At 37.1% G+C, this 24,328-nt stretch overlaps 3 protein-coding genes across 4 annotated transcripts in view; 2 read left to right on the top strand and 1 right to left on the bottom strand.

The window, feature by feature from the left end:
• LOC306843321 (F-BAR and double SH3 domains protein 2-like) overlaps window positions 1-9,311 on the bottom strand; it is an 82,804-nt gene extending 73,493 nt beyond the window's left edge. For both annotated transcript variants that reach the window (XM_079374728.1, XM_079374729.1), the window contains exons 1-2: window positions 9,132-9,311; window positions 4,996-5,093 (exon numbers count right to left, since the gene is read on the bottom strand). In XM_079374728.1, coding sequence (XP_079230854.1) covers window positions 4,996-5,093; window positions 9,132-9,152 — 119 coding nt within the window. In that variant the 5' untranslated portion in view covers window positions 9,153-9,311. The remainder of the gene's footprint in view (window positions 1-4,995; window positions 5,094-9,131) is intronic.
• A 2,670-nt stretch (window positions 9,312-11,981) lies between these two features.
• LOC306843086 (P2Y purinoceptor 2-like) lies at window positions 11,982-14,931 on the top strand. The gene is made up of 2 exons (XM_079374346.1): window positions 11,982-12,058; window positions 12,809-14,931. Exon 2 carries the CDS (start codon window positions 12,821-12,823, stop codon window positions 13,826-13,828), a length of 1,008 nt encoding a protein of 335 aa, XP_079230472.1. The 5' UTR covers window positions 11,982-12,058; window positions 12,809-12,820; the 3' UTR covers window positions 13,829-14,931.
• A 1,603-nt stretch (window positions 14,932-16,534) lies between these two features.
• On the top strand, window positions 16,535-22,100 carry LOC306843085 (P2Y purinoceptor 2-like). The gene is made up of 2 exons (XM_079374345.1): window positions 16,535-16,705; window positions 18,048-22,100. The coding sequence occupies exon 2, from the start codon at window positions 18,060-18,062 to the stop codon at window positions 19,038-19,040; it is 981 nt and encodes a 326-aa protein (XP_079230471.1). The 5' UTR covers window positions 16,535-16,705; window positions 18,048-18,059; the 3' UTR covers window positions 19,041-22,100.
• Window positions 22,101-24,328: the final 2,228 nt, after the last annotated feature.

The raw sequence follows: 24,328 nt of genomic DNA, 5'->3' as shown, positions 1-24,328 counted from the left end.
GAAAATGAATATTTGTGGCTGAAAGGTGTTGAGGGGGATACCAAGAGGGCTTTTTGTGACCTTTGCAAAACAAACAGATGTTCGGTAAACCTCTTTAAGTCAGAAATCCAGGTGAAGAGCAACTTCACATTCAGTTGCAAGGACTTCTACAAGTGAAAGAGAAGGTTCTCCTCGATGTACGATCCAACAAGAAATACAAGTTCAAGAAGAAACCTGAAGGTAAGAAACCTAGTTATGTAAGACCCCATTTGTCTAAGATGAAGTTTGATTGATTTTGAACATTGGTGGACTGTCTACAGGGGTGCAAATGTGTCACTTTTAGGAAACAGTAGCCTTTTAGGTCAAAATATGTCATTGTTTTGCATAGGATTGTATCTTGGCACCTTTTTGTATTGTTGTCACCTTGTGATGGTGATGGGTTTGCATTGCTCTCCTCTGTCTATACTGGAAAACCATTTGGAAGCTTATCATAAAAATGAATGTTGCTTTAATTCTGTCTCTTATCTTTCTTCCTTATTTGATTCAGATGCTGGTGAAAAGGTTTGAGTCCTAAGGGTGTCCCCAGAACACTGAACAGTTTTTTTTCCTGCGCCTGCCTTTACTAACATGCACCATCCTTCCTCTCCTTCTCGTTCCGTGAACCTCTGGAGTTGTGAGTTAACACTTTTTTTTTTCTTTTTTTTTTACTGTTCCTGTGGTGTTGAGCAACTACAATTCCTGTTAATCCTATAATTTTATATCATAATTTATTTCAAGTGAATAAATTGTAATGAAAAATAAATAAAATTAAATAGCTAAAGTAAATCGTAAGTGGAAGTGCATCTGTCAATTCATTGAATGTTCAAAATATTATGAATCTTTATTTAGAAATAAATACACATTGGTTGGCCTATTCATGAGCATACATCAGCAATTACACATGTTTAGGGGAATAGGGCATTATTAATATACCATGTAGTGCTAGAAATGGGTAAACCACTATCAGTGAGTCTGCCCGTGGGGTGGGGGCACCGCCGCGCCAGGCAGTGTCCCACATTGTCCCTCTGAAACATACCCCTTGTCCCCCCTTGGGCTTATTAGCAGGTGGTCACCCTATCCATCCATCAGTTTCTGAAACAACAACTCTTTTTCAACTCTTTGATATCACTCAGGATTCCTCATCTATTTCCCACAATCCCTCAGCTCCCTCCCATGTCTTCCTGTCGGCAGTATCAGGGCATCTCTGATTTAGATACAGTCGCTCAACCGCTGCCCTCTGCACATAATTTATCCCACAGCGTTTGTGCTATGGATATGAATGATTCCTCAAGTCATGCGAATAGGAGAGGTGCGTTATTTAGGGCTGAACAATTAAGCAAAATAAAAATGAAATCGCAATATGGCTTAGCGTGATTATCAGATCGCAAAGGGTGTGATGTATTTAAATATATGTGCTGTGTGCTTCAGAGTGATTTACGCATGCGCATCTCATGATCCAGTGTCAGTGTTTCAGATCAGCACTTGAACTCATATTTACATGTGCTTATAATGTGCATTTGAAAATGCAACATACGCAAAACTTCTTCTCAAATTTGCATTGAGAAGCATTTATAAACCGGCTGTTGTCAACAAAAGAGAAGCTTTAAAGGCACAGAGCGGTTTTCTGTCAAAGCATGATGGTTTAACATTTAAAAATGAAGAAATTAAGACATTATTACACACGTAATATTAGTATTGTTTTTATTTAAATAAGTAGCTATAACAACATACAATGACAATAAGTATTATTATTATTATTTAACAGTCATATTTAATTATATTTAAAAATCACAACATTTTCTGGCCAAATTGTGCAAACTTGGAGCTTTTTGTTTTTGTTCGTTTTTAAAATCACATTAAAAAAAAAATTAAAAAAATTCACAATTGTTATTAGATAGAGGAAAGATGGGAAAAAAGTGCAGCACTAATGCTAGAATTGTTCTAAATAATTAGACCTTGATTTTTGCCCAGCAGACAAAAATAAGTTGGGACCTCACCTGAGCCATATCTAGTGACTGGAATATCTTGAAGTTGGACTTTTTTGACCAATAGACAACAACTCAGAGCAGCCTAGCAACCACCCAGAACCATTCCTGTTGGCAGAATTGGACAGGAAGTTCCCTCAACAAGTAACTCAAATGCTCACATCAGCGTCTGCACATTTGCAAACAGGTGAGCAACAGTAGAAATAAAAACACAGACTACAGCAGAGCCCTTCATGTTTGAAGTTACTACTGACTCCAACGTTCTGGTCTGTAAAAGTCAGCAGCACTTCCAAAAATACACTATGAACTCACCGCCAAATATATCTGACAGTGTGAGTGTAACGTTATGAAGTTCTATGGTAATAACATATCTGCTCACGCAGCCGTCCCCTCGTCCTGTCTGAGAGATTACGGTCAGAGCATTAGTGGGCCAGTAGGTAAACAGGAAGATCAAACTCACAAGAGCAGCTCAATCAATGGGGCTCTTTGACTCCTGGCCGAGACATCGATTTATCCCTCTAGACCACCTTGAGAATGTTTGCGTATGTGTTTGTCAGCAAGAGTCAGATGGAGAAACAGAGGACAGAGACCAGATCTATGGATGTATTAAAAGTCCATAAAGTCCATAAAGTCACTTTTAAATGCACGCAAACATAATATTTGACACAATGAGGTTTCTTGTTGCAACAGATTATGCCGAGTTCACACTGCACAATTTGGACGTGTCGGCAATTCAAATTCCTGCTGTGTGAAATGAGTTCTGACGGAAAAATACATCGGCGATGACCTAAAGCCAATGAGAGAGCAAGATACAGGGCAGCGAGAAGTTCGGGGAGGAGTTATATGAAACGTAGTTTGTTGTCGGCGATTCTTCCTATTGTAAAGTCACTCCTCAAGTGAAATTGCAGACTGTGCACATTCTTATTGACTCGATTTAGGCCATTAAATTCCCTGAACACTGATAAACCGGAGCGTCAGTTCAGTCCCATTTAGCTAACTGCATGTTTGCTGAGCTTTTGTCTCAGTGGGCATACTTTATATGAAAGTACAGTCCTCTTTGCATTAAGTCAACATTGAAAATTATGAAAGTCAGTTTCCGCAACAGAATTAAAAATAAAAATGGTAATTGCGACTTATCTTAGATTTCTGAGTTTGACAATTTTGACTTGCAATTGCAAATTTATATCTTGCAATTCTTACTTTTCAATATGCTTTATAAACTCGCAATTGGAAATTAGCATCTCAAGCTCATATTTTGCAATTATGAGTTTATATCTTGCAGTTTTCTGTCAGAATTGCAAGAAAAATTCATAACACTACCATAAAAAGCAGTAATTATGTTTTTATTTATTTTTTAATTCTGTGGCTGAAACGGGCTTCTATAGAAAATATATAAATATATTTTTCTCATAATTAAACTATGTTTTCTCAAAGTTAGACATGATCTTGGACAGTCTGAGATCTTAATCGGATTCCATTTCTGCCTCACAGCCTCATTTTCACATCAAATTGAAGATAAAGTGTGTAGTTTCTACACCACTAGTGACATCAAACAATACTGCAAAGATTAAGACTTTAAAAACAGTTTCAAAATGGGTTTTCATGCTTCCCTTCCATCTTTGACTTCCATTATTAAGGCAAACAGTGATTCAAAATCGGACGAGACAAAGTTGACAGGCATCAAAAAAGCAGATCAATGTTTCCTTGGCAGTTCTTCCTGCACATTAAACTGAGCATTTTCACTAAATAATACAATAAATACCTAAATAATTACAAGCATCACCTTTAAACATGGCGTCTAGCCTGACTAACAATGGTGATGGGACACAAGGCATCATCGCTAGCAGCATTTATGGACCTGCACATTCGGCAGGATTCCAGATGGTTAGCTGACTCACGGCGTGACTGACTTTCATGTCTCACTATTTTCTGCCTGTAGTTGGGGACAGCAGAAACACCAGCTGAAGGTCTTTGGCTATGAGGCATAAAGCTTTTAAAGTGTTCTGCAAGCAGCTCTCTGCAAAGATGCAAAGCTAGATGCTGGCAGAACTGACATGCAATAAAGTCTCCGAACAGAAGGTATGACAAACAGACTACTAAATTTAAGAATCAGATGTTTTAATCGAGCAAGAATGTACAGGAGGTCCAGTGACGCACCAGCAATACAAGTATTTAAGTTGCTTTTAAGTCCCAACATGTTTCAAATAATTAAAAATGTGACTTCCTGAATATTCTGGAAAATACGGTATGCAAACTTTTTTTTTTTTTTTATTTAATAAAAATTGCAACGGCAAATAGGAGAAGTGTTTAGAAAACCTGTTTGAAAACAATTATTATATAGTTATTTTTGAAATTTTATTATTAAAAACGAACCCTAGAGGCGCTAGAAATTACACATTCACCCTTAAATTAGACTAGCCTTTCAGACAGGCCATCAACTAATTACTTGTAAAAACATGGAGTTCAGCCCATCCTGACCCTCTCTCTCTCTCTCTCTTTTGGACACAAACGTCTTTTCACTTCGTAACACTAACACACACCAAAATAGCCTCTGCAGCAGATTACAATTGCACAGCAATTTTTGTCTTCAGCTCCCTTGTGAGGGTGTGCCACTGTCAAATATCTTCTTAAACACCCGTAAGCATGTACAAACACATACAAGCACAAGAAGGGCATAAATTCCATGTCCAAACGCAGCGGTTTTAACACGAATCCCTCCCCCTGTTCTGAAACAGGCCACAATCCCTTTTAAGAGAAGACAAGGAGAGAAAAAACAGGAAAAAAGAGAAAAGCAGCACAGTTATGACTTCCAGCTGTGGGAACGACTGGCCCGTGAGCAGGAAGTCCAAAGGAAATGCCTTCGTCACATCCCGCTCCTGTGTTCGTTCTTCAAAAATGGAGAGAATTTGCTCTTTTTTTTTTTCTGTGGCCTGATTTATTCTTTATTTTTTAGGATTCATGTGTGTTTTAGGCACTGTTTTTAATTCCTTACCTCATATCTTCCAATAAATCACATTCCGTCTGGTGTTTGAGGTGCAGGCGGCCGAGCTGTTCCATATGCGTGTTCTTCAGTTCCTGTGTCACTTTTACCTGAAGAGCAGACAACATCATTAGAGGTGAGGAAGAGGATGGCACATGCCAGCTGCACAAACACACACACTGTCCCACATGAGCTCATTATTGTGTTTCCAGCTCCAGTCAGCTGTACGAGACACGACGACAAATTCACAATCCTTCCAAACAACAAGAGCACAATTCCCACTAATCAAACTCTAACAGAGCAGACGGACACAGTTTTATGGTCGATTCCTTTCAGAAAAAACACCGAATGTCACTCCACTGTCACAAGCGCAATTAAAGCTCAAGCGCCTCATTTTTTGGATGTTAAAACTTTTTCCTGTCACAGTTTGGCATGATGTCACTCAAAACATTGGCGTGAGTTTGACCAAACAACCAATGGCGTGAGTTTGGGGGCGGGACAAGCTGACGAGCAGTGTTCAGGGAACTTGTCTGAAAATAGTCTCTTTTTTTTTTTTGACACTCGCTGCCTGAAAATAACAATTAAACTTAACGATTCTATATTACACAAAATAATACTGCTCATCTTATAGTTTATACTAATATAGATTGATATAGTATTCTAAACAATAAGAGGTGCAATCACAAACCTGATCTAACTGACCTGATCTAAAAATCAACTGAAACACCAGTTGAAACACCATAAAAAAATTATTTCATTAAAAACAGATGTTTATATTTTTCTGCTGACATGGACATTTCTGAAGAGACGCATCATCATAAAAGTACTGAAGAGTGTAAAATGCCTCAAATGCTTTAAAATGTCAGAAATGTTTCCAAGTTATTTCAACTGGATACGATTAAAGATTTATAGCAAATTACTAATGCTGTCAAACGATTAATCGCATCCAAAATAAAAGTTTTTGGTTACATAATATATGTGTGTGTATTGTGTATATTCATTATGTATTTATAAATACACAGAAATACAGCATATATTTGGAAAATATTTACATGTATATATTTATTTAATTTTATATCATATATAAATATATTTAATATATAAACATAAAATTTTTATTAAATATATATGTGCATGTGTGTGTATTTATATATACATAATAAATATACACAGTACACACAGTAAAAACTTTTATTTTGGATGCGATTAATCACGATTAATCGTTTGACAGCACTACAAATTACAACAGATTATGTATTTCTATTAAGAGAAAAATGTATTCTTTATATTTAGCAAGACTTGTTTCCTAGTATGATACATCCTAAAATTCCATATTATTGAATAACATCTAAAGAGTTCATAAACTATTATGTTATAAAATATAAAATTTAAACGGTATCAAAAACAGAAGAGTTTATGAATTTCCACTTACTAACGTAAGCAATCAGCAAAGACATTTAAAATATTAGTGAGGAGATCCCCCCTCACAGCGCTTTGAGTGGCTAGAAAAGCGCTAGATAAATGTAATTAATTATTATTATTATTATTAGTATACCATGGTATTGAATAAGTGCCATGTTCAAGTACCACAGAATTCTGTCCAAAAATACATGGCAGTAGCATCATTTTGTCACATTTTTCTTTTATCACACTCTGAAAAATAAAGGTACCAAAGGGAGGTACCCCCCAAAAAAAAAAAACTTCCAGTGAGCACTTCCTATAAAAAAAAAAAACATATTTTCATATTTTTGAATAACACTTTAATATTCTTAAAAAAAAAAAACACCACCACATTTTTCACTATAATGGAATGGTTCCATGGATGTTAACAGGAACCATCGATTAAAAATAAAGGTTCTTTACTGGCAGTGTGTAGTGTCATACCAGTAATATGAAAGATAAAAGTTTTGGTTTATCTACAGGAAATTGCAAACATAAATGCTTTGAGGTCAACAATAAAGACGCAGGTGATAGTTTCGTTTAAGACCTTTAACTGCTCACATTCTAAAGTATGTGGAAGTGAAAGTTATGGAATGATAAAGAACCATTCAATTATGAATCAACATTGAGCACATAAACAGCTCTTTGCTGGAATGACTGGTAGCGTAATCGTTCAGAACTCTATAAAATAATCTTGATTACAGGAAATATGGAATTGATAACAAATGTATGAGTTTAAGGAATAGTTCAGCAAAAATACTCAGCCCATCCAAGTTTGTTTCTTCATCAGAACAGATGTAGCTTTAAGAGAAATGCAGCTTTACATCACATGCTAATCAATGGATCCTCTGCAGTGAATGGGTGCCGTCAGAATGAGAGTCCAAACATCTGATAAAAACATCACAATAATAATCCACAAGTAGTCTCCAGTCCATTAATGTCTTGTTAATGTCTCAGATGAGAATTGTTTATTCACTGAATAAAACAATATCATGGATAGAGGATGAGTATTTTAACCGAAAGCAATGATTTAAAAAATGGCTTAATTATGGATTTGTTTCTTACAAACACACAGCTATTTGCTTCACAAGATGCTATTTGATGGACTGGAGTGGTGTGGATTATTGAGATGTTTTTATCAGCTGTTTGGACTCTCATTCCGACGGCACCCATTCAAGAAACAAACCCATCTACATTATGGATGGCCTGAGGGTGAGTAAATTCTCATTTACCATTCTCTTAAACGCTCTTAAAACAATCACGAGGAACACATTCTCCTCAATGTCTGGGTTCATTCACAGGTACTGGTACCTGAAGCAAACATGGCTACAAAGAAGGTGCGATACTCAGCCTAAAACCCAATGGGACCAGACCAATGAGCCCGGGCAGGTTGACTAATATCTGGGGAGAAACTGTTAATTACAACAGAAGTTCTCCACTTGGCAGGTGAGGAGATAATTGGTTCTGTTACAACTCCCTAAAGGTTAAAGGCGAGGAGGATGGAAAATAATACAGAACGCCCGGCATCCAACCCTACCAGCATCAGCAGGACACAATGCTACACCATAACACGGTTTGACAGCTGGCTCCACGGCTCTCGTCAACACTTTGAGCTGTACAGGTGAAGCATTATTACTCAGAGATGGAGAAAACACTCACAGCAGCATTTGCATCAGAGGAAAACAACAAAACAGCACATTTCCCAGGCATTTACTCAGGTCTTTATGGAAATATCCACACCGGTGCCAGACACAGATCAGATATTTGGCATGAAAGACACATTAGATAACACATTTACTGTCTGACCAGCACATGCACCTTCTAGTCTCACATTTAACACAAATCATCTACTGTAGTGTAGGCTATCCTGTGTCCTGCACATCTACAGAAAGAGCTTGACGTCATTTATTGTGCATCCAAAAGAGAGGAAACATTATCAGCGTGACAACGACCAGAGCAAACGCATCTTTGTTTAATATTTGCATTTTAAAGCGTCGTTTAGCGAAAATAAGAGGGTTATTGTGGGTTAAACGTGTGCTACATGCTATCTGCCTTCCTTCTCTTCACAAGACAAAGCAATTGCAAAAAGTCAGACGTCACCTTGAAGGATTTTACTCTGATGCAATGCTTTGATGATTCGAATGCATAAATGATAGGAATGCAATGGTTTTGGTAATTTCACATTCCTTCATACAGCCTGTGGGACATGAGTCTGAAACCCAACACCTCTGCTGTCACCTCTGAGAGAGAGAGAGACAGTAAAACATGAATTTAAACGCATTTCTCTCACATGTGCATGACATTTGGACACATTTAAGCCCTGGTGTGTAACACAATGTCAGACTTCAGGGTGAGAAAAACGATCAGTGATGCGTCTATTTGACAAAAGCGTGGACACTCGGAGTAAAACCACACAAAACAAGACGACTCTCATGGCTGCACGGTTTAATCTGAGCCTTAAACACTCATCTATCATCTCTAGGAAAAGATCTGCTGAATTTCGGGATTATTCGCAAGCGCTGCTGCTTTAAAAACAACAATAAAACAGGACCGCGCGAGAAAACTCTTGATACATTGTTTCCGTTACATATAAAAACTGATACATTGTTTCAAAACAAACCGCGGCTGGGCACAAAGTTGCAACTTCGGGACAATGTAACAAATCACATTTAAAAAAAACACACGTTGTTCCAACGCTGCTTTCTTACCTTTCTTGGCGGAGGCTGCATGTTTGAACATTGGCACAAATGAAGTAAAATCCCAAAGAAATGATTCCCAGAGCGATCGGGATGGATGATTGAGAAAAGCGGATCAGACTGGGATTCGGATCTGAATTCAGACGGCCATGATGAAGCAGGTCCAGTCGGGCAGACGCTCAACAAACACTGCGGATCAGGGGAGAAAGTAATGAAAGAGAGAATATGCCTCCAAAGATGAGTCTCCAACCGTGAAATCCAGCCCAACAGCGCCCCGGACCGGGCACACTGAGCTCTGCTGGACGAACCCTACCACGGGGAAGGCGTAGCTCATGAATATTAATTACGTAACGGGACGTTCGCTCACTAGGAGAACCTGATTGGCTTACGTTGGCACGTGGGCAATGGTCAGCTGGTTATTTAAATATTAATGAGGTTGTGTGATTGGACAGTTCAAGAATACGCCAACGGCGAATGGAGTTCATTACTATTCACAAAATAGGCCTTTACCATAGTAAAATTAGTAGGCTAATGATTCTTTATCCAGAGGATGAAAACAAAACAAATTTTGATTTACTTCCGAGTTCCGACAGAGTTGCAAAATTAATAATCGACTGTAGAACTCGGTAATAATAGATATCAAATGCATAGTTCTGGGATGTCTAACTCATCTGTAGCATCCACATACAAAACCACTAAATCTGCAGAGGAACGTGTCATAAAGGTCCTTAACTTGTGTCTTGTGTATCTGCAATATTGATCATATCAAATTCACTGGATGTTGCACAATGATGCATAACAATAATCAGATCTAAGAATCTCATAAAATGGATGAACCTCCTATTTATTTCTAACAGAGATTCTTTCCCCACAATGTAAATCTCTCTGAATAGAACAGTCAAAACTACCACTCAGACTTTATTATGACTATTTTCTACATGTCGGAGAGATCAAAAATGAAATTTGTGCTTTTTTCTTTGTCTAGATGCCAGTTCTGCTCACTTTGGACATCAACTAACTTTATGAGGTGCATCTTGGGACTCATTTGAAGCATTCTATTGATTCTAGACCTATCCTTAACATTTTATATTTAATTTTTTTAAAGAAATATATACCTATCTGCCACTTACGTTTGTACATTTTAAGGTTTTGAAGATCATGAGAAACATAAATTCAGTCAAGTGTGTCCAAACGTTTGTTGTACGTGCAGAGACTGACCACATAAAGTTGAGCTCAGGTTCATAACTCCGCTTACTAAGGGTAATAATTAATACAGTATTGTGAGGCAAGTGAGACAGCAATCGAACACCTTGACGTTCTTTCTTTCCTTTACAGTAACAGAGTCACAGAGTAAGGATGACGGACCTCGTGTAAATCTGATGAAGCCTGTTTTGTCCTTGTAATGAAACTGTGAAGGTCTCAGATCAATGCAACCTGAGAGGAACAGAGGAACAGGTCAGTACAAAGCTTTGCAGCTTTTTTATTGAGGCTACTGTATATACCGTATGAAGTCAGCCTGATTACTTTAGATAACATATTTGAAGAACATAACAAAAACTATGATTACAAACAGAATGACGAACACAATACTAAGAATCAATTTTCAAAGAAAACTGCCATATATTTTAAAACATATATTCCCTGAACGAATGAATTTCCAGTTTCTTTTGGGTTGTGTGAAATTCTCTTCACTGTACTGTTGGGCAAGACGTTAATTATTGATAATTAGCATACGGCTTTTTCCTTTGCCAAACTCTGCAGGGTTCTCGCCAAGGGCACTATCCTGAAACATGTTAAAATGCAAAGCATGGTGTGTTTTTTTTTTCTCTTCAGTATTATTGATTTGAAATAGATTACTGAAACATAATCTTGATAAACAGATGTGATCTCAGTTGTAACCTTAAAGAAATAGTTCACCCAAAAATGAAAGTCTGTTGAAAATCAACCTCAGGCCATCCAAGATATAGGTGAGTTTGTTTCATCATCTGAATCAATATTGACTTATATGAATCAACATTGACTTCAAATTATAAGCTGGAATGACTAGGCAGGAGCAGGCATCAGGAACTCTAAAATAAACTTGGTTACAGGAAATATGGCACTGATAACAACGTTATGAGTTAAAGGAAAATTTCACCCAAAAATGAAAATTTACTGAAAATACTCATCCTCAGGCCATGCAAGATGTAGATGAGTTTGTTTCTTTATCAGATTTGTAGAAATGTAGCACTACATCACTTGCTCACCAATGCATCCTTTGAAGTGAATGGGTGCCGTCAGAATGAGAGTCCAAACAGCTGATAAAGACATCACAATAATCCACTCCACCAGTACCACTCCAGTCCATCAGTTACAATCTTGTGAAATTGAAAGCTGCCTATAAATAACAAATCATTAAGTTTTTTTTTTTTTTTACTTCAACCAGCTGCTTCCAAAAAATGAGTCCATAATCCATACTATTGCTTCCTCCAGTGAAAAGGATGTCTCATCTGAATTGAAGACAGATCAAGCACCATTTACAAGCGAAAAAAATCTGTTTGGACTTTCTTCATTCTGATGGCACCCATTCACTGCAGAGGATCCATTAGTGAGCAAGTGAAGTAATGCTAAATTTCTCCAAACAAACTCATCTATATCTTGGATGGCCTGAGGGTGAGTACATCTTAAGCACATTTTAATTTTTGTGTGAACTATTCCTTTAAAGTGACACAAACCTCCCTCCCTGCAGTCATGCTTTATGATGCTTCCAAAATGATTGACATATTATTGGCTGACGCTGTGGCCTATAAGAGCATAGCAGGCTGAGGTATGGAAACACACCCACAGTGGGTATATGCAGAATAAACTGGCAGAGGTAAAGCAGGTCTCTGCAGGTATGCAAACTGATAGAAGGCACAACTGTTGCTTACATTGCTGAAGGAACCACTGAAAGTATCTGTGTGAGTTGCTTTTAATTTTGCATGTGTAAATGATGATTCTTTAACATCAGTAAAAAATACATTACTATGTGTCATTAAGTTTTTAGTGACTTTGCACTGTAAAATGATTGTTAATATTTAAAAAATAAATACAAATTAAATTATGCATTCATAAAAGTTATGATCCGTCTACTTAACATAAAACTGTCACAATGTCTAATAGCTTTTGTTCAATAGTTTAAACTACCTCAAATGTCATTAGATGCAGATATGATTTATAACAAACACTGGACGATGTTCTGAGGGAATTCTTAGTGAGTTCTCAGCTACTTTATGACTTTATTCAGTGCACTGATCGATATGTTGGTCTGTGTCATTAATGAAAGCACTATAAGGGGTGTGTTTGACTTCCAGAACAAGCATTGAGCGCTACTTTAAAGCTCATTTTCTACATTGGGCTTTGAAAAACAACTGGAAAAACTCAGTTAACAACAAAGTTCAAGAAACACTTGTATGCTGATATATACTAGCTAATGCATGCTGATTTTTTTTTCTTTTACAATATGTCTATCAAAATTCTGACTTAAATGCACAACAACTGGGTTTATATATTTATCAGCAATAAATCTCATCTCATTCATTTTAACTAATTAAATATTGCTTGTTTGACAGATTTTATGTAAATAATTTGTATATGATGTCCCCTCAGTCCTGAATTTCATATCTTATTCCTCAGATATGATTGATTTCATTGTCTTTCTTCTCTGACAGATCTGGATCAGAATGGCAATATTTAACAACACAACCACAACTAACATCAGCGATCGCTATCACTGTAAGATAGAAGAAAACTTCAAGTACATTCTCCTCCCGGTGAGTTACACTCTGGTGTTTGTGTTCGGTCTGGCGTTGAACATCACGGCCATGTACGTCATCTTGTTCCGAACCAAACACTGGAAGCCCAGCACCATCTACATGCTCAACCTCAACGTCTGCGACACGCTTTACGTCCTCACCCTGCCGTTCCTCATCTACTATTACGCTGATAAGAACGACTGGCCGTTCGGTGAGCTGATGTGTAAGCTGATTCGCTTTCTCTTCTACACAAACCTCTACGGGAGCATCCTCTTCCTCAGCTGCATCAGTCTGCACCGGTTTTTAGGCATCTGCCACCCAATGCGCTCTCTGTACTGGATGAACAGCCATCACGCTCGTTTAGTTTCTGTGGGAATATGGATGATCATTCTCACCTTACAGGCACCAATTCTTTATTTTTCCAGGATGAACAATAAAGATGATATGAAACCACAATCAACGGTTTGCTATGACACCACAAGCAAGGAGCTCTTCAATGACTTTATTGTCTACAGCTCGGTGGTGATGTTCCTGCTCTTTGTCATACCGTTTGGGGTGGTGCTGGTCTGCAACGGACTGATGGTGAAGAAACTTCAGGAACCCGGTATTGGTGGAGGTCCAAAGTCACAGCGCTTTAAGCAGAAATCGGTGAAGATGATCATCATTGTGCTTCTGGCGTTCATGTTGTGCTTCTTGCCTTTCCATGTGACCCGCAGTATATATTACACCTTCCGTTACTTGGACAAACACGTGAGCTGCTCAATGCTGGAGGCTGCCAGCATGGCCTACAAGGTCACGCGACCTCTGGCCAGCGCCAACAGCTGCATCGACCCCATCCTTTACTTCATGGCAGGACAGGGCTTCAGAAGCAGCATCAAGAACAAGAAAAGTAAATCAAGATCTGAAAATAGGAATTCACCCTCGACCTCTTTATAATGTGCTTGAGGGAAAACGAAATGTAAAAGTTTGTGGTGAAGGGCCTCACTCAGGAAAACGACCTGTGATGAATGACTGTGATCAATGTTGATGAAATGTCTGAATACAAAAAAATAAATCTTAAAAGTAGCTCCTAATAAGGAACCATTTGGTGTTGTATAAATAGAAGGACCTCGTGACCCTTCCAAAGGACATTTTATAGAATGTGAAGGACAATATTGCTATATATATATGTGCTCTTTGACCAGAGAACATGCTGCGTTCTTTTCATGTTGCATAAAACTGTCCCAGCAGGCACTGGACGTCTATATAACGTGGGGTTGACGTTGGACATGACGTCGGACATTTTGGTTGAAAATGAAAATTGGGTTGCGTTAGTATTTGACGTCAATCTGACATTGACTTAGTCAAATACTTAGTAATGACTTACACAACCTAAACCAACATAATATGAACATCAGCTGACGTCGGTATTGGACATCAATTTAATATTAGACATTGAATTTACGTAGAATTTTGGTCACCTGACGTCGCAACCGAAATTTAACCATATATCAATGTCTTATGATATTGTGTGCCTGCTGGGCTGCTTCTGTTTAGGAACCTTGCAAACTGACACTGTGCCTGAAGATTCATGGGAATATAGGTTTATTAAGTGTTTATGAAAAGGTGTGTCAGGACAGTTAGTATCAGCACAACAGCATTTCACTAATTCACTGGAATTTGGTTCAGTTCCAGGATATTGTTCCAGGACACAGAATCAGATAGAGCTGTCTTAACATACCTTTGATGAGATCAGGGCGTCAAGCCAGCTGTTATTGTCAATTAAATCTAAAACTGTAAAAATATTCAAAACTGAACTAAAGCTGAAACAAATAAATATTAAAATAAAAAAATTTAAATAAATATTAGATGCAAAACTTCTAAAACTTAAACAGAAATTAGAAATGTCACCTTGGGAATGAAATGTTTCGTTTGAAATACTAGTTTTCTTTTTAAAACTAGAACTGAAATAAAACTAAATGAAAGCTAAATAGAAATATTTAAACATTACAAAATGACTAAAGCTTAAAATAAAATTTAAATAAAAAAATGTTGTGCTTAAAACAAGAAAATGAATCAATAAATAAGCTATCAATAATAAATGTCTGAAGATATGTGTGGAAATATTAAGAAAACTGTACACCATGTGGTTTAAATACCAAGAAAATCAATAAATGCATTATATAAATAACTACTTTATGTAAATAAGTAGCCTGTACACTTGAGGTTATATCATGCATGTCCATGCTTTCACGGGACATTAAACCCATGACATTGGCATTGCTAGCGCCATACAATACAATTTCAATTTAAAACACATGAACGTGACTTTTCTCTGGTCAATTACTGCCAGTATTGTATGAAATGATAAACTGGGACTTTTTAAAGATGGAAATCATATTAGATAGTTGTGTAAGGGTGAAGTTTAAATAAATCTGCTACTATGCTTTAAACAAAGGTTGACATTTTCTGTCATCCTGGTTTGCACTAACTTGTAAAATAAAAACTGGCAATTTATTAAGAAATTTCAGGTGTTTCTTAAATTCTTTTACTTTGTCTATTCGAAATGTTTCTTTCTTGGGAATAGCTTAAGTTTTAATCACTTTAATTTGTAATTACAGTATCACTTTCCATCCAGCACTCTCAGAAATAAAGGTGCAAAACTGTCACTGGGACGGTAATACTGTATATACCTTTAAAGTATTATATGTATAATTTGGTGCTAAATAAGGTACACAAATGTTTTTTTGTTGTTGTTTTTTTTGTAGCCATTTTACTTTACATCACCCTACATTAGCTAAACATTCCTATAGTGTAATTTACGTCACTGAATTGCTTGCACAAATAGTGTATGTTAGTCTAAATTTGGAACAATCTTAGGGGCGGGTTGCGTAAAAGTCTTACAAGTTAGTCGTCAAATTTTGCTCTTTAAGACTGGTCATATTTTTTGTTTTATTTAGTTTTTTTGTTTACATGAATATACAGATTAGTCTAAAATGAATCCAAAAAATAAGACTGATTACCCCTTGGCTAGTCTCGCGTAGCCAGACCTTCAGACTGACAGCTGAAGGTCTGGAATAGATGGCCGCTTTCATTGGCCAAGGCCCGCCCATGAGGACATTTGACCGACATGTCAAACAACTAATCATCGTTCGTTTCATTTAGCGTCACGTTTAGGGGTGTGGAAATGTCGCCACAATAACAAACTCTCGAATGCATTTTAAAGATTATATGCCGCGAACATTAAATATTTCACATAAGCGTTCATCGTCACATTTGTAAATTCTTTCGTGAGGGGGTTTGGCGCCACAGCATCTTTGTTTCCCGGCGGACTGAATATAAACGCGACACTCGCGTCTCCCGGAAATCCAGTTTAATTCAACCAATCAGATGTCGACTACAACATTCCTGAAGTGTTTCCAGAAAAGTGTGCCATATGCATCAGACGTTTAGCCAACGGTCCGTGGGCGTGACGTCTTAGGCTGAGACTACCCCTTGGCTAACTGCTAGTTGGGCAGACTAGTTCTTTAGTCTTAATGTAGAGGCTAAGTTTACTCTTGTCTCTCTTATCTGATTAACTGTAATGAAGCAAAATGTATAACGTTAACAATGTCGTGGACATGGTTCAGGAAACCTAAACCTGATGGTAAACTTGATTGATAGGTCATTGACTGATGCACTGACCAATGAGAGCAGGCTTGAGGCGTGTTGACATGAGTAGTCCCACCCACATGGAAGAAACCCAGCATGAACAGGCAGAGGAAGAGCAGGACTGTGCAGGTATGAAGAGCGTGAGGGGACTTTCCTGAAAAAAAAAATCTGCTGAAAACACATGTAAGTATGTGACTTCATTTTTTCTTTTTTTTTTCATGTTGACAATTATGTCGATCTACTAAATGTGTAACTTACAAAAATTTGCAATGTTTGGATTTCACTGTGATAGACAAAACTATCAAGATGTGTTAGTTTGTGGAACATGTACTGCATTTTTACATTTATTCATTTAGAAAATATCTCTCTCCAAAGTGACATAAATAATTCATGTTACAACAACAATGATTCATCCTAAAAACACAGTAACATTAGACAAAAGACGAAACTGTATAGTTCCAAAATTGGTAAAAACTTTAAAAAGCATACTGTTAATGGGGTACGAAATTCTGAGACCCCATAATAAAAATAAAAAAAATTTAAAACTTGCTGTAAGATTCCTAGATTCTCAAATCATGCTAAATAACATGATCATGTTTTGGTTATGACAGCATTTGATAATATATAATTTGTAATGAAAAATATTTGTTTTTTAAGACTCCAGTGTTGGAAGTGCCTGGAGTCTTTTTGTGAAATTAGCTGTTATTGAAACATTATCTGAGGAAGTTCTTAGGATATTCTCAGGAGGTTTTCAAGATACTTTGTGGTTGATTTGCTTCATTGATCGATATGATGTATATTCTCTGTCATAAATGAGAGTGCTGTTAAACTGTGTGATTAGCAGAAAAAAATCATCTGTACTTCTTTATAAGCTCATTTGTTTGTCCCATGAGTTTGGAAGAAACCATTTGAGATTACTTCAACACTCTGTTAAGAACGGGATATTTGTAGGCTTTCATATGCAGAACAGTATCAATATGGGTGTGTGCAGTTTGTGGACATTTACCACCTCTTAGAGAAGTGCATATGTGGTGTATGTATAGGAGGCCAGACAGATGCCACAATGAACACTTGTTCCATTAACTATTGCAACATGACATCCAGTTGTTCAAACTAGATCAAGATCTATTGCTCTAAGCAAGACCAGGTTTGGGAAGCAATGAAATGAAATGTTACAAAAATAGACTATCAATTATACTTTCCCTGCCTTTTTTTCTTTTGTTTTTGGGGTGAACTACAACATGAATATGGTCTTGACAGGTTATATGACATTCATCCCAATATATTTTCCTAACCAATTCACTGCTGAAAAAAGCTATTCTTGTGTGGCAGCTTAGCCATTAGTTCCTCTTTCTAACATTAAACAGCATCATTTTACTGCTAATATTGATTTGTTAACATAGAGAATATGTTTTGAAGATTAGTTAATATTGCTTTAGTATCTGTATTTGCATGTACAATGAAAAGCAGATCAATATCACTCTGTAAATTTAAGATGTGATTTCATTGTCTTATTCTCTGACAGATCTGGATCAGAATGACAATGGCTAACAATACAGGAGGAACTAATAATAGTGACTACCATTGTGAGTTAAAAGAGCACTTCAAGTACATTCTCCTCCCGGTGAGTTACACTCTGGTGTTTGTGTTCGGTCTGGCGTTGAACATCACGGCCATGTACGTCATCTTGTTCCGAACCAAACACTGGAAGCCCAGCACCATCTACATGCTCAACCTCAACGTCTGCGACACGCTTTACATCCTCACCCTGCCGTTCCTCATCTACTATTACGCTGATAAGAACGACTGGCCGTTCGGTGAGCTGATGTGTAAGCTGATTCGCTTTCTCTTCTACACAAACCTCTACGGGAGCATCCTCTTCCTCAGCTGCATCAGTCTGCACCGGTTTTTAGGCATCTGCCACCCAATGCGCTCTCTGTATTGGATGAACAGCCATCACGCTCGTTTAGTTTCTGTGGGAATATGGATGATCATTCTCACCTTACAGGCACCGATTTTTTATTTCTCCAGAGTGAGACTTAATGATAATAATTGGGTCTGTCATGACACCACCATCCAGGAGCTCTTCAATAACTATCTGGTCTACAGCTCGGTGGTGATGTTCCTGCTCTTTGTCATACCGTTTGGGGTGGTGCTGGTCTGCAACGGCCTGATGGTGAAGAAACTTCTTGATCCCGGTGATCTCAGAGAACCAATGTCACAGCGCTCCAAACAGAAGTCGGTTAAGATGATCATTATTGTGCTTCTGGCTTTCATGTTGTGCTTCTTGCCTTTTCACGTGAACCGCAGTATATACTACACCTTCCGTTACCTTGATAACCCAGACTGCGACGCGCTACGACTCTCCAACAACATCTACAAGGTCACGCGACCTCTGGTCGGTCTCAACAGCTGCATCGACCCCATCCTCTACTTCATGGCGGGACAGAGCTTCAGAAACAGCATCAACAAGAAATCAAGCATAAAGTCTGATAAATCCCTCTCAACATTACAGTAAAAAGGAGGATTTTTTTGATGTCATTATTTCATAGAATGACTACACATCCTTTTTTCCTGGACATGTCCTGGCCAGGATTTCTAAATTTTCCCTAAAATGTCCAGGTTTGGCTTTGTTCTTATACTTGCTAAAATTAATGACTGAAAAGCAGTTTGACCAATAGAGTGGAGGCATAGTGCATAATCGAAAAGGTAGGATCTACAGAAAACGGTCAAAGCAATGCAAATACATGTAGGTCTACATATAACGCATGAGGACTGCAGAGAGGGCATCAATAGGAAAACAAAGCCAAACCCGGACATTTTAGGAAGTTTAGAAATCCCGGGAAGGATCTGCCAGGGAAAATAGGGCTTTTCACACTACGCTTAACCTATCATCATCCGAGGAACGCATCTAATTTAGAAGGGAGGTTGGCACCATTTTTACCCGGCGAGCTAGACACCCAATCGCTTGCCTCACCCGTGAAAAGGTGACGGAAAATGCGTCAATTGGAGTGATTCTCACCTATATTATATGTAGCTGAATTAAATGTTATAAATATAGCTGCCTTTATACCATGTCGTAATTACTTCCAAGTCTGCGGTTTTAGCAATCTCTCCCCACGCGATTTGTGATGCGAGTGGGCTAGTCTCGCGTAGCTACACCTTCAGTCTGACGGCAGAAGGTCTGGGAACCTTGGTCACTTTCAATGGGCACGATTTTTCAAGATTCTATGTCGCGAACTTTAAATATTTCATATACTTTTGAAAATCCAGGGTTTAGATGATCCTGATAAGTGCTCACATTTCCAATTTTGTGTGCGGTTTAGCTGTGACGTCTGAGGCTGAGATTTCCATTGGGCTAGTTTTGAATAGCAATTGACCCTTTGCAAAAACCCGTCCTCCTTAATTACTGTTGCGATGTCCTACAAGCCATGCTGCTCTCACACTACACATCATGTTCTCATGCACTAAAAATACATTGCAGAGCAAAGAGGAAACTGATAACATGCCAACAGTCAAGACAGAGCAGGTTGCTTCTGGTATGAAACAGTTTTGTGGCTCTTTAATGTGTCATGACAGATCAATGTATTGACTCAAGCACACGTGAACCGATTGTCTTTTCATATTTAGGTTACTTAAAGCATGAAATAAACTTGAATGAACATCATAACGTATTTGATTTAAACCGCGGAAAGACGTCAGTACACATCATTTGTCAAGTCCACCGGAGCTGATCTACTCTCCTGTCTGATTTGTTTGTTAGGCAAGATGACGGATTTGTGACATTTAGTCACAGCCATATCACCCTGCAGCCCAAGACTGGTTGCCCACTGAAGCTAAGCAGGGTTGAGCCTGGTCAGTACCTGGATGGGAGACCTCCGGTGAAAACTAGGATGCTGCTGGAAGAGGTGTTAGTGAGGCCAGCAGGAGGTGCTCACCCTGTGGTCTGTGTGGGTCCTAACGCCCCGGTATAGTGACGGGGACACTATACTGTCATAAAGCACCGTCTTTCGGATGAGACGTTAAACCGAGGTCCTGACTCTCTGTGGTCATTAAAAATCCCATGGCACTTCTCGTAAAGAGTAGGGGTGTAACCCCGGTGTCCTGGCCAAATTCCCTCTACTGGCCCTTGTCTATCATGGCCTCCTAATAATCCCCAAACACTTGATCGGCTCATTGACTCTCTCTCCTCTCCACCTGTAGCTGGTGTGTGGTGAGCGCACTGGCGCCATTGTAGTGTGTCTGCCGTCGCATCATCCAGGTGGATGCTGCACACTGGTGGTGGTTGAGGAGAGACCCCCCACATGATTGTAAAGCGCTTTGGGTGTACAGCAATACACAATAAAGCGCTATATAAATGCATCATTCATTCATTCATTCATTCATTAATTATACGTCTAAATTTTGCATGCTCAAAGTGTGACCGCGGCATAATTAACTATAAAGTGTGAAAAGCCCTACTGTTTATGTTACTATCCTATGTTAATATCCTGGTAATCATCAGGTTATTGCATATAATCCATCCAACAGCATGTTAGATCAGAATAGTGTGTTAGTATACTGACAATACTATACTGTTTTTACATTTAGCCATTGCTAATGCTTTAAAACACAAAAGCATATTTTAAACCACTGTTCAAAGAAGTTAGGGGTTGGTAAGTTAAATATTTAATACTTTAATTGAGCAAGGATGCATTTGATTAATCAAAAGTGACAGTAATAACATTTTAAATGTAGTGTTACAAAAGATATTTTAAATAAATGCTGTTCTTATGAACTTTCTATTTATCAAGGAACCCTGAAAAAATGTCTCACGGTTTCCACAGAAATATGAAGCAGCACAAAAGTTTTCAACACCAAGAAGAAAAAGAAGAAGAAGCGGCAGCAGAAATGTTTCTTTGAGCAGTAAATCAGCATATTAGAATGATTTCTGAAGAATCATGTGACGCTGAAGACTGGAGTAATTATGATTTGCATCACAGAAATAAATGACCTGTTACAGTGTATACACACAGAAAACTATTTTGAATTCACAATATTTTTACAGAATTTTTGATCAAATTAATGCAGCCTTGGTGAGCAAAATATTTATTTTTATTTTTCAAAAACGTTAACAAATCTCACCAACCCCAAACTTCTGAATGGTATATAACCAGAAAAATAATCACAAATATACAGCATGGAGATGCAATGCATTTAACACCAGTCTATAAAGATGAATTTCCACATCTCAGATACTGCAGTAAAGTTTTTTATTTCAAGAGTATAAATATCAAGAAAAAACAACATTATTATTAAAATGATAATAAATAAAAGCAACAACAATCCAGAGCTGAGTTTCCCCTTACCCTGTCATCCTAGTTGATCTTTGCAAAGTAAGGAGTAACAGTGATTTATGTCTCTAGCTCTAGCTATAACTGTGATGATTGCAAACAAACACGAATGTATTGTATAAAAATTCACTTTATATAAAATGTGCATGTAAATGTAACAAAACTGTGACGCTACCCTCGAGTAGCCTTGCCTGTAACTACTTCCTCTGAACTACAAATAAATATAATGGAAGAAGGAAATGATGAAAAACAGAGTAATATTTCATAATATACATTTTTCATTTACCTCAGTAAGTTGTGACGAAACTTTCATGAAGACAAATTTCACAAACTGAGCTGAGTACCGTAACCATTCAGTGTCATTTCATTTGACGTTTTGCACAGTCTGTACCACACCACATGCACTGACTCATTCAGCTATAAATGCAACAGCTCTTGTAGATTCATCTTTCTCTAGAGGACTGACGAACACTCAGCTATATCCTGCAAAAGGAAGATGCATGACACCAACATGTGCTTCAGAGGAGCGTTCACACTGCAAGCCAAACTGAACAACTACGATTTTATGCTTAAATGTGTGTGTTTTTTTTTTTTTTAGGTTGGACAGATTGATTTTCATACTTAGTATTTTTACAAATATCTAAACTTTCTTAAATCAAGATACATTTAATTGAGAGGCAGAAAGACTTAACAAGAACCAAACAAATGCCTGTCAGTGTGGAAAGAAAAATAAACTTGATTTAATGAGAAAAAAAAATCCTTATCCCATTGACAGATGTTTCTTACAATATATGGTCCTAAATCTATGCATTTTATTTTCTATGTTAATGTCACTATTGACAACTTTTGAGACTTCAATATATATATGTGTGACCCTGGAGCACAAAACCAGTCATAGGTCGCTGGGGTATATTTGTAGCAACAGCCAAAAATACATTGCATGGGTCAAAATGATAGATTTTTCTTTTATGCCAAAAATCATTAGGATATTAAATAAAGATCATGTTCCATGAAGATATTTTGTAAATTTTCTACTGTAAATATATTAAAACTTAATTTTTGATTAGTAATATGCATTGCTAAGAACTTCATTTGGACAACTTTAAAGGCGATTTTCTCAATTTTTTGCACCCTCAGATTCCAGATTTTCAAATAATTGTATCTCAGCCAAATATTGTCTTATTATAACAAAGCTTATTTATTCAGCTTTCAGATGATGTATAAATCTCAATTTCGAAAAATTGACACTTATGACTGGTTTTGTGGTCCAGGATCACACACACACACACACACATATATATATATATATATATATATATATATATACCCTATTGACAGACATTGTTTTCTTGTTTTAAGCATAATCTCACTTATTTTTTTCCCCTCAAGAAGCAAAATAATCTTTTCCTTCAAGTCATTTTCCTTTTAAATTAATTGTATTTTGATTTATTTAATTACTTTAATTAATTAGGTATATGTTTTATATTTGTAATGGAAAAAAGTAATTTCTGCAGTTAAAAAATAAATAAAAATGTTTTAAGGAAATTTGTCATTATGAACTTTAATCTTCTGGTCCTAAATCTATGCATTTTCAATTTGATACACTGTAAAAAATGATCGTGATTTAACGGTAAAAAACTGTGAAAATGCTACGGTAAAAACCTGTTACATGGTTAACGGAAACTTCCTGTAAAATTTACAGGGAAAAACCGTAAACTGACGTTCCCAGAATTCCCTGCGTTCCATTTCAAATTCTGTTTGAATTTGACGTTTTTTCTTTGAAATAACTATGTTTCTTCTTAGTTTTTTCTTATCAGTTATGTTTATTAGGGTTGTATGTTACATCTAATGTTGTTAAATTAATGTTTATAGCATATTTCATTTTAAGGAGTCTCACCATGATGGTGTTTAGTGCTTGTATGAATGACACTGCATCTGCACCTTCTGTAAATGCTATTGTTTAAAAGTTGCTTGTGATGGGCTTTGGCTCATCATGTGATATTCTCATCATCACCTGCATTTGGTGGTTATCAGTGTATTTCAAAAGAACAAAACAGATTTCAGTACTTTAATAGGTTGGTATATAAAGATTATATCAGTTAAAGAAATTACGGTATTTAACTGTAAATTTAAGTTAAAACCGTAAAACCTAAAACGTTGCTACTGTATTTTATACGGTAGAATTCTGGCAACCACAGCTGCCAGTATTTTACCGTGAATTTGACAGATTTTTTTTTACAGTGTATGTCACTGCTGACAACATCAATTAATATATTAAAAAAATATTTATAATACTTAAAGTTCATAAATTAATTTAAAATTCATGCAAAAGGAAGTTCGAGTGCAGTTATGATGAAAGTAAAGTTTGATTTAAAAATCTGGTAAATTCTAACCACACCGTTCACACTGAAATCAAAAATCTGATACGTAATATATTTACATTTATACCAGAAATGAAAATGTCCGATTGAGT

This window comes from Barbus barbus, assembly GCF_936440315.1.
Source record: "Barbus barbus genome assembly, chromosome: 23".
NCBI lineage: Eukaryota > Metazoa > Chordata > Actinopteri > Cypriniformes > Cyprinidae > Barbus > Barbus barbus.
The sequence above is the reverse complement of the archived record's forward strand: the minus strand, read 5'-3'. Positions and strand labels throughout refer to the sequence as shown.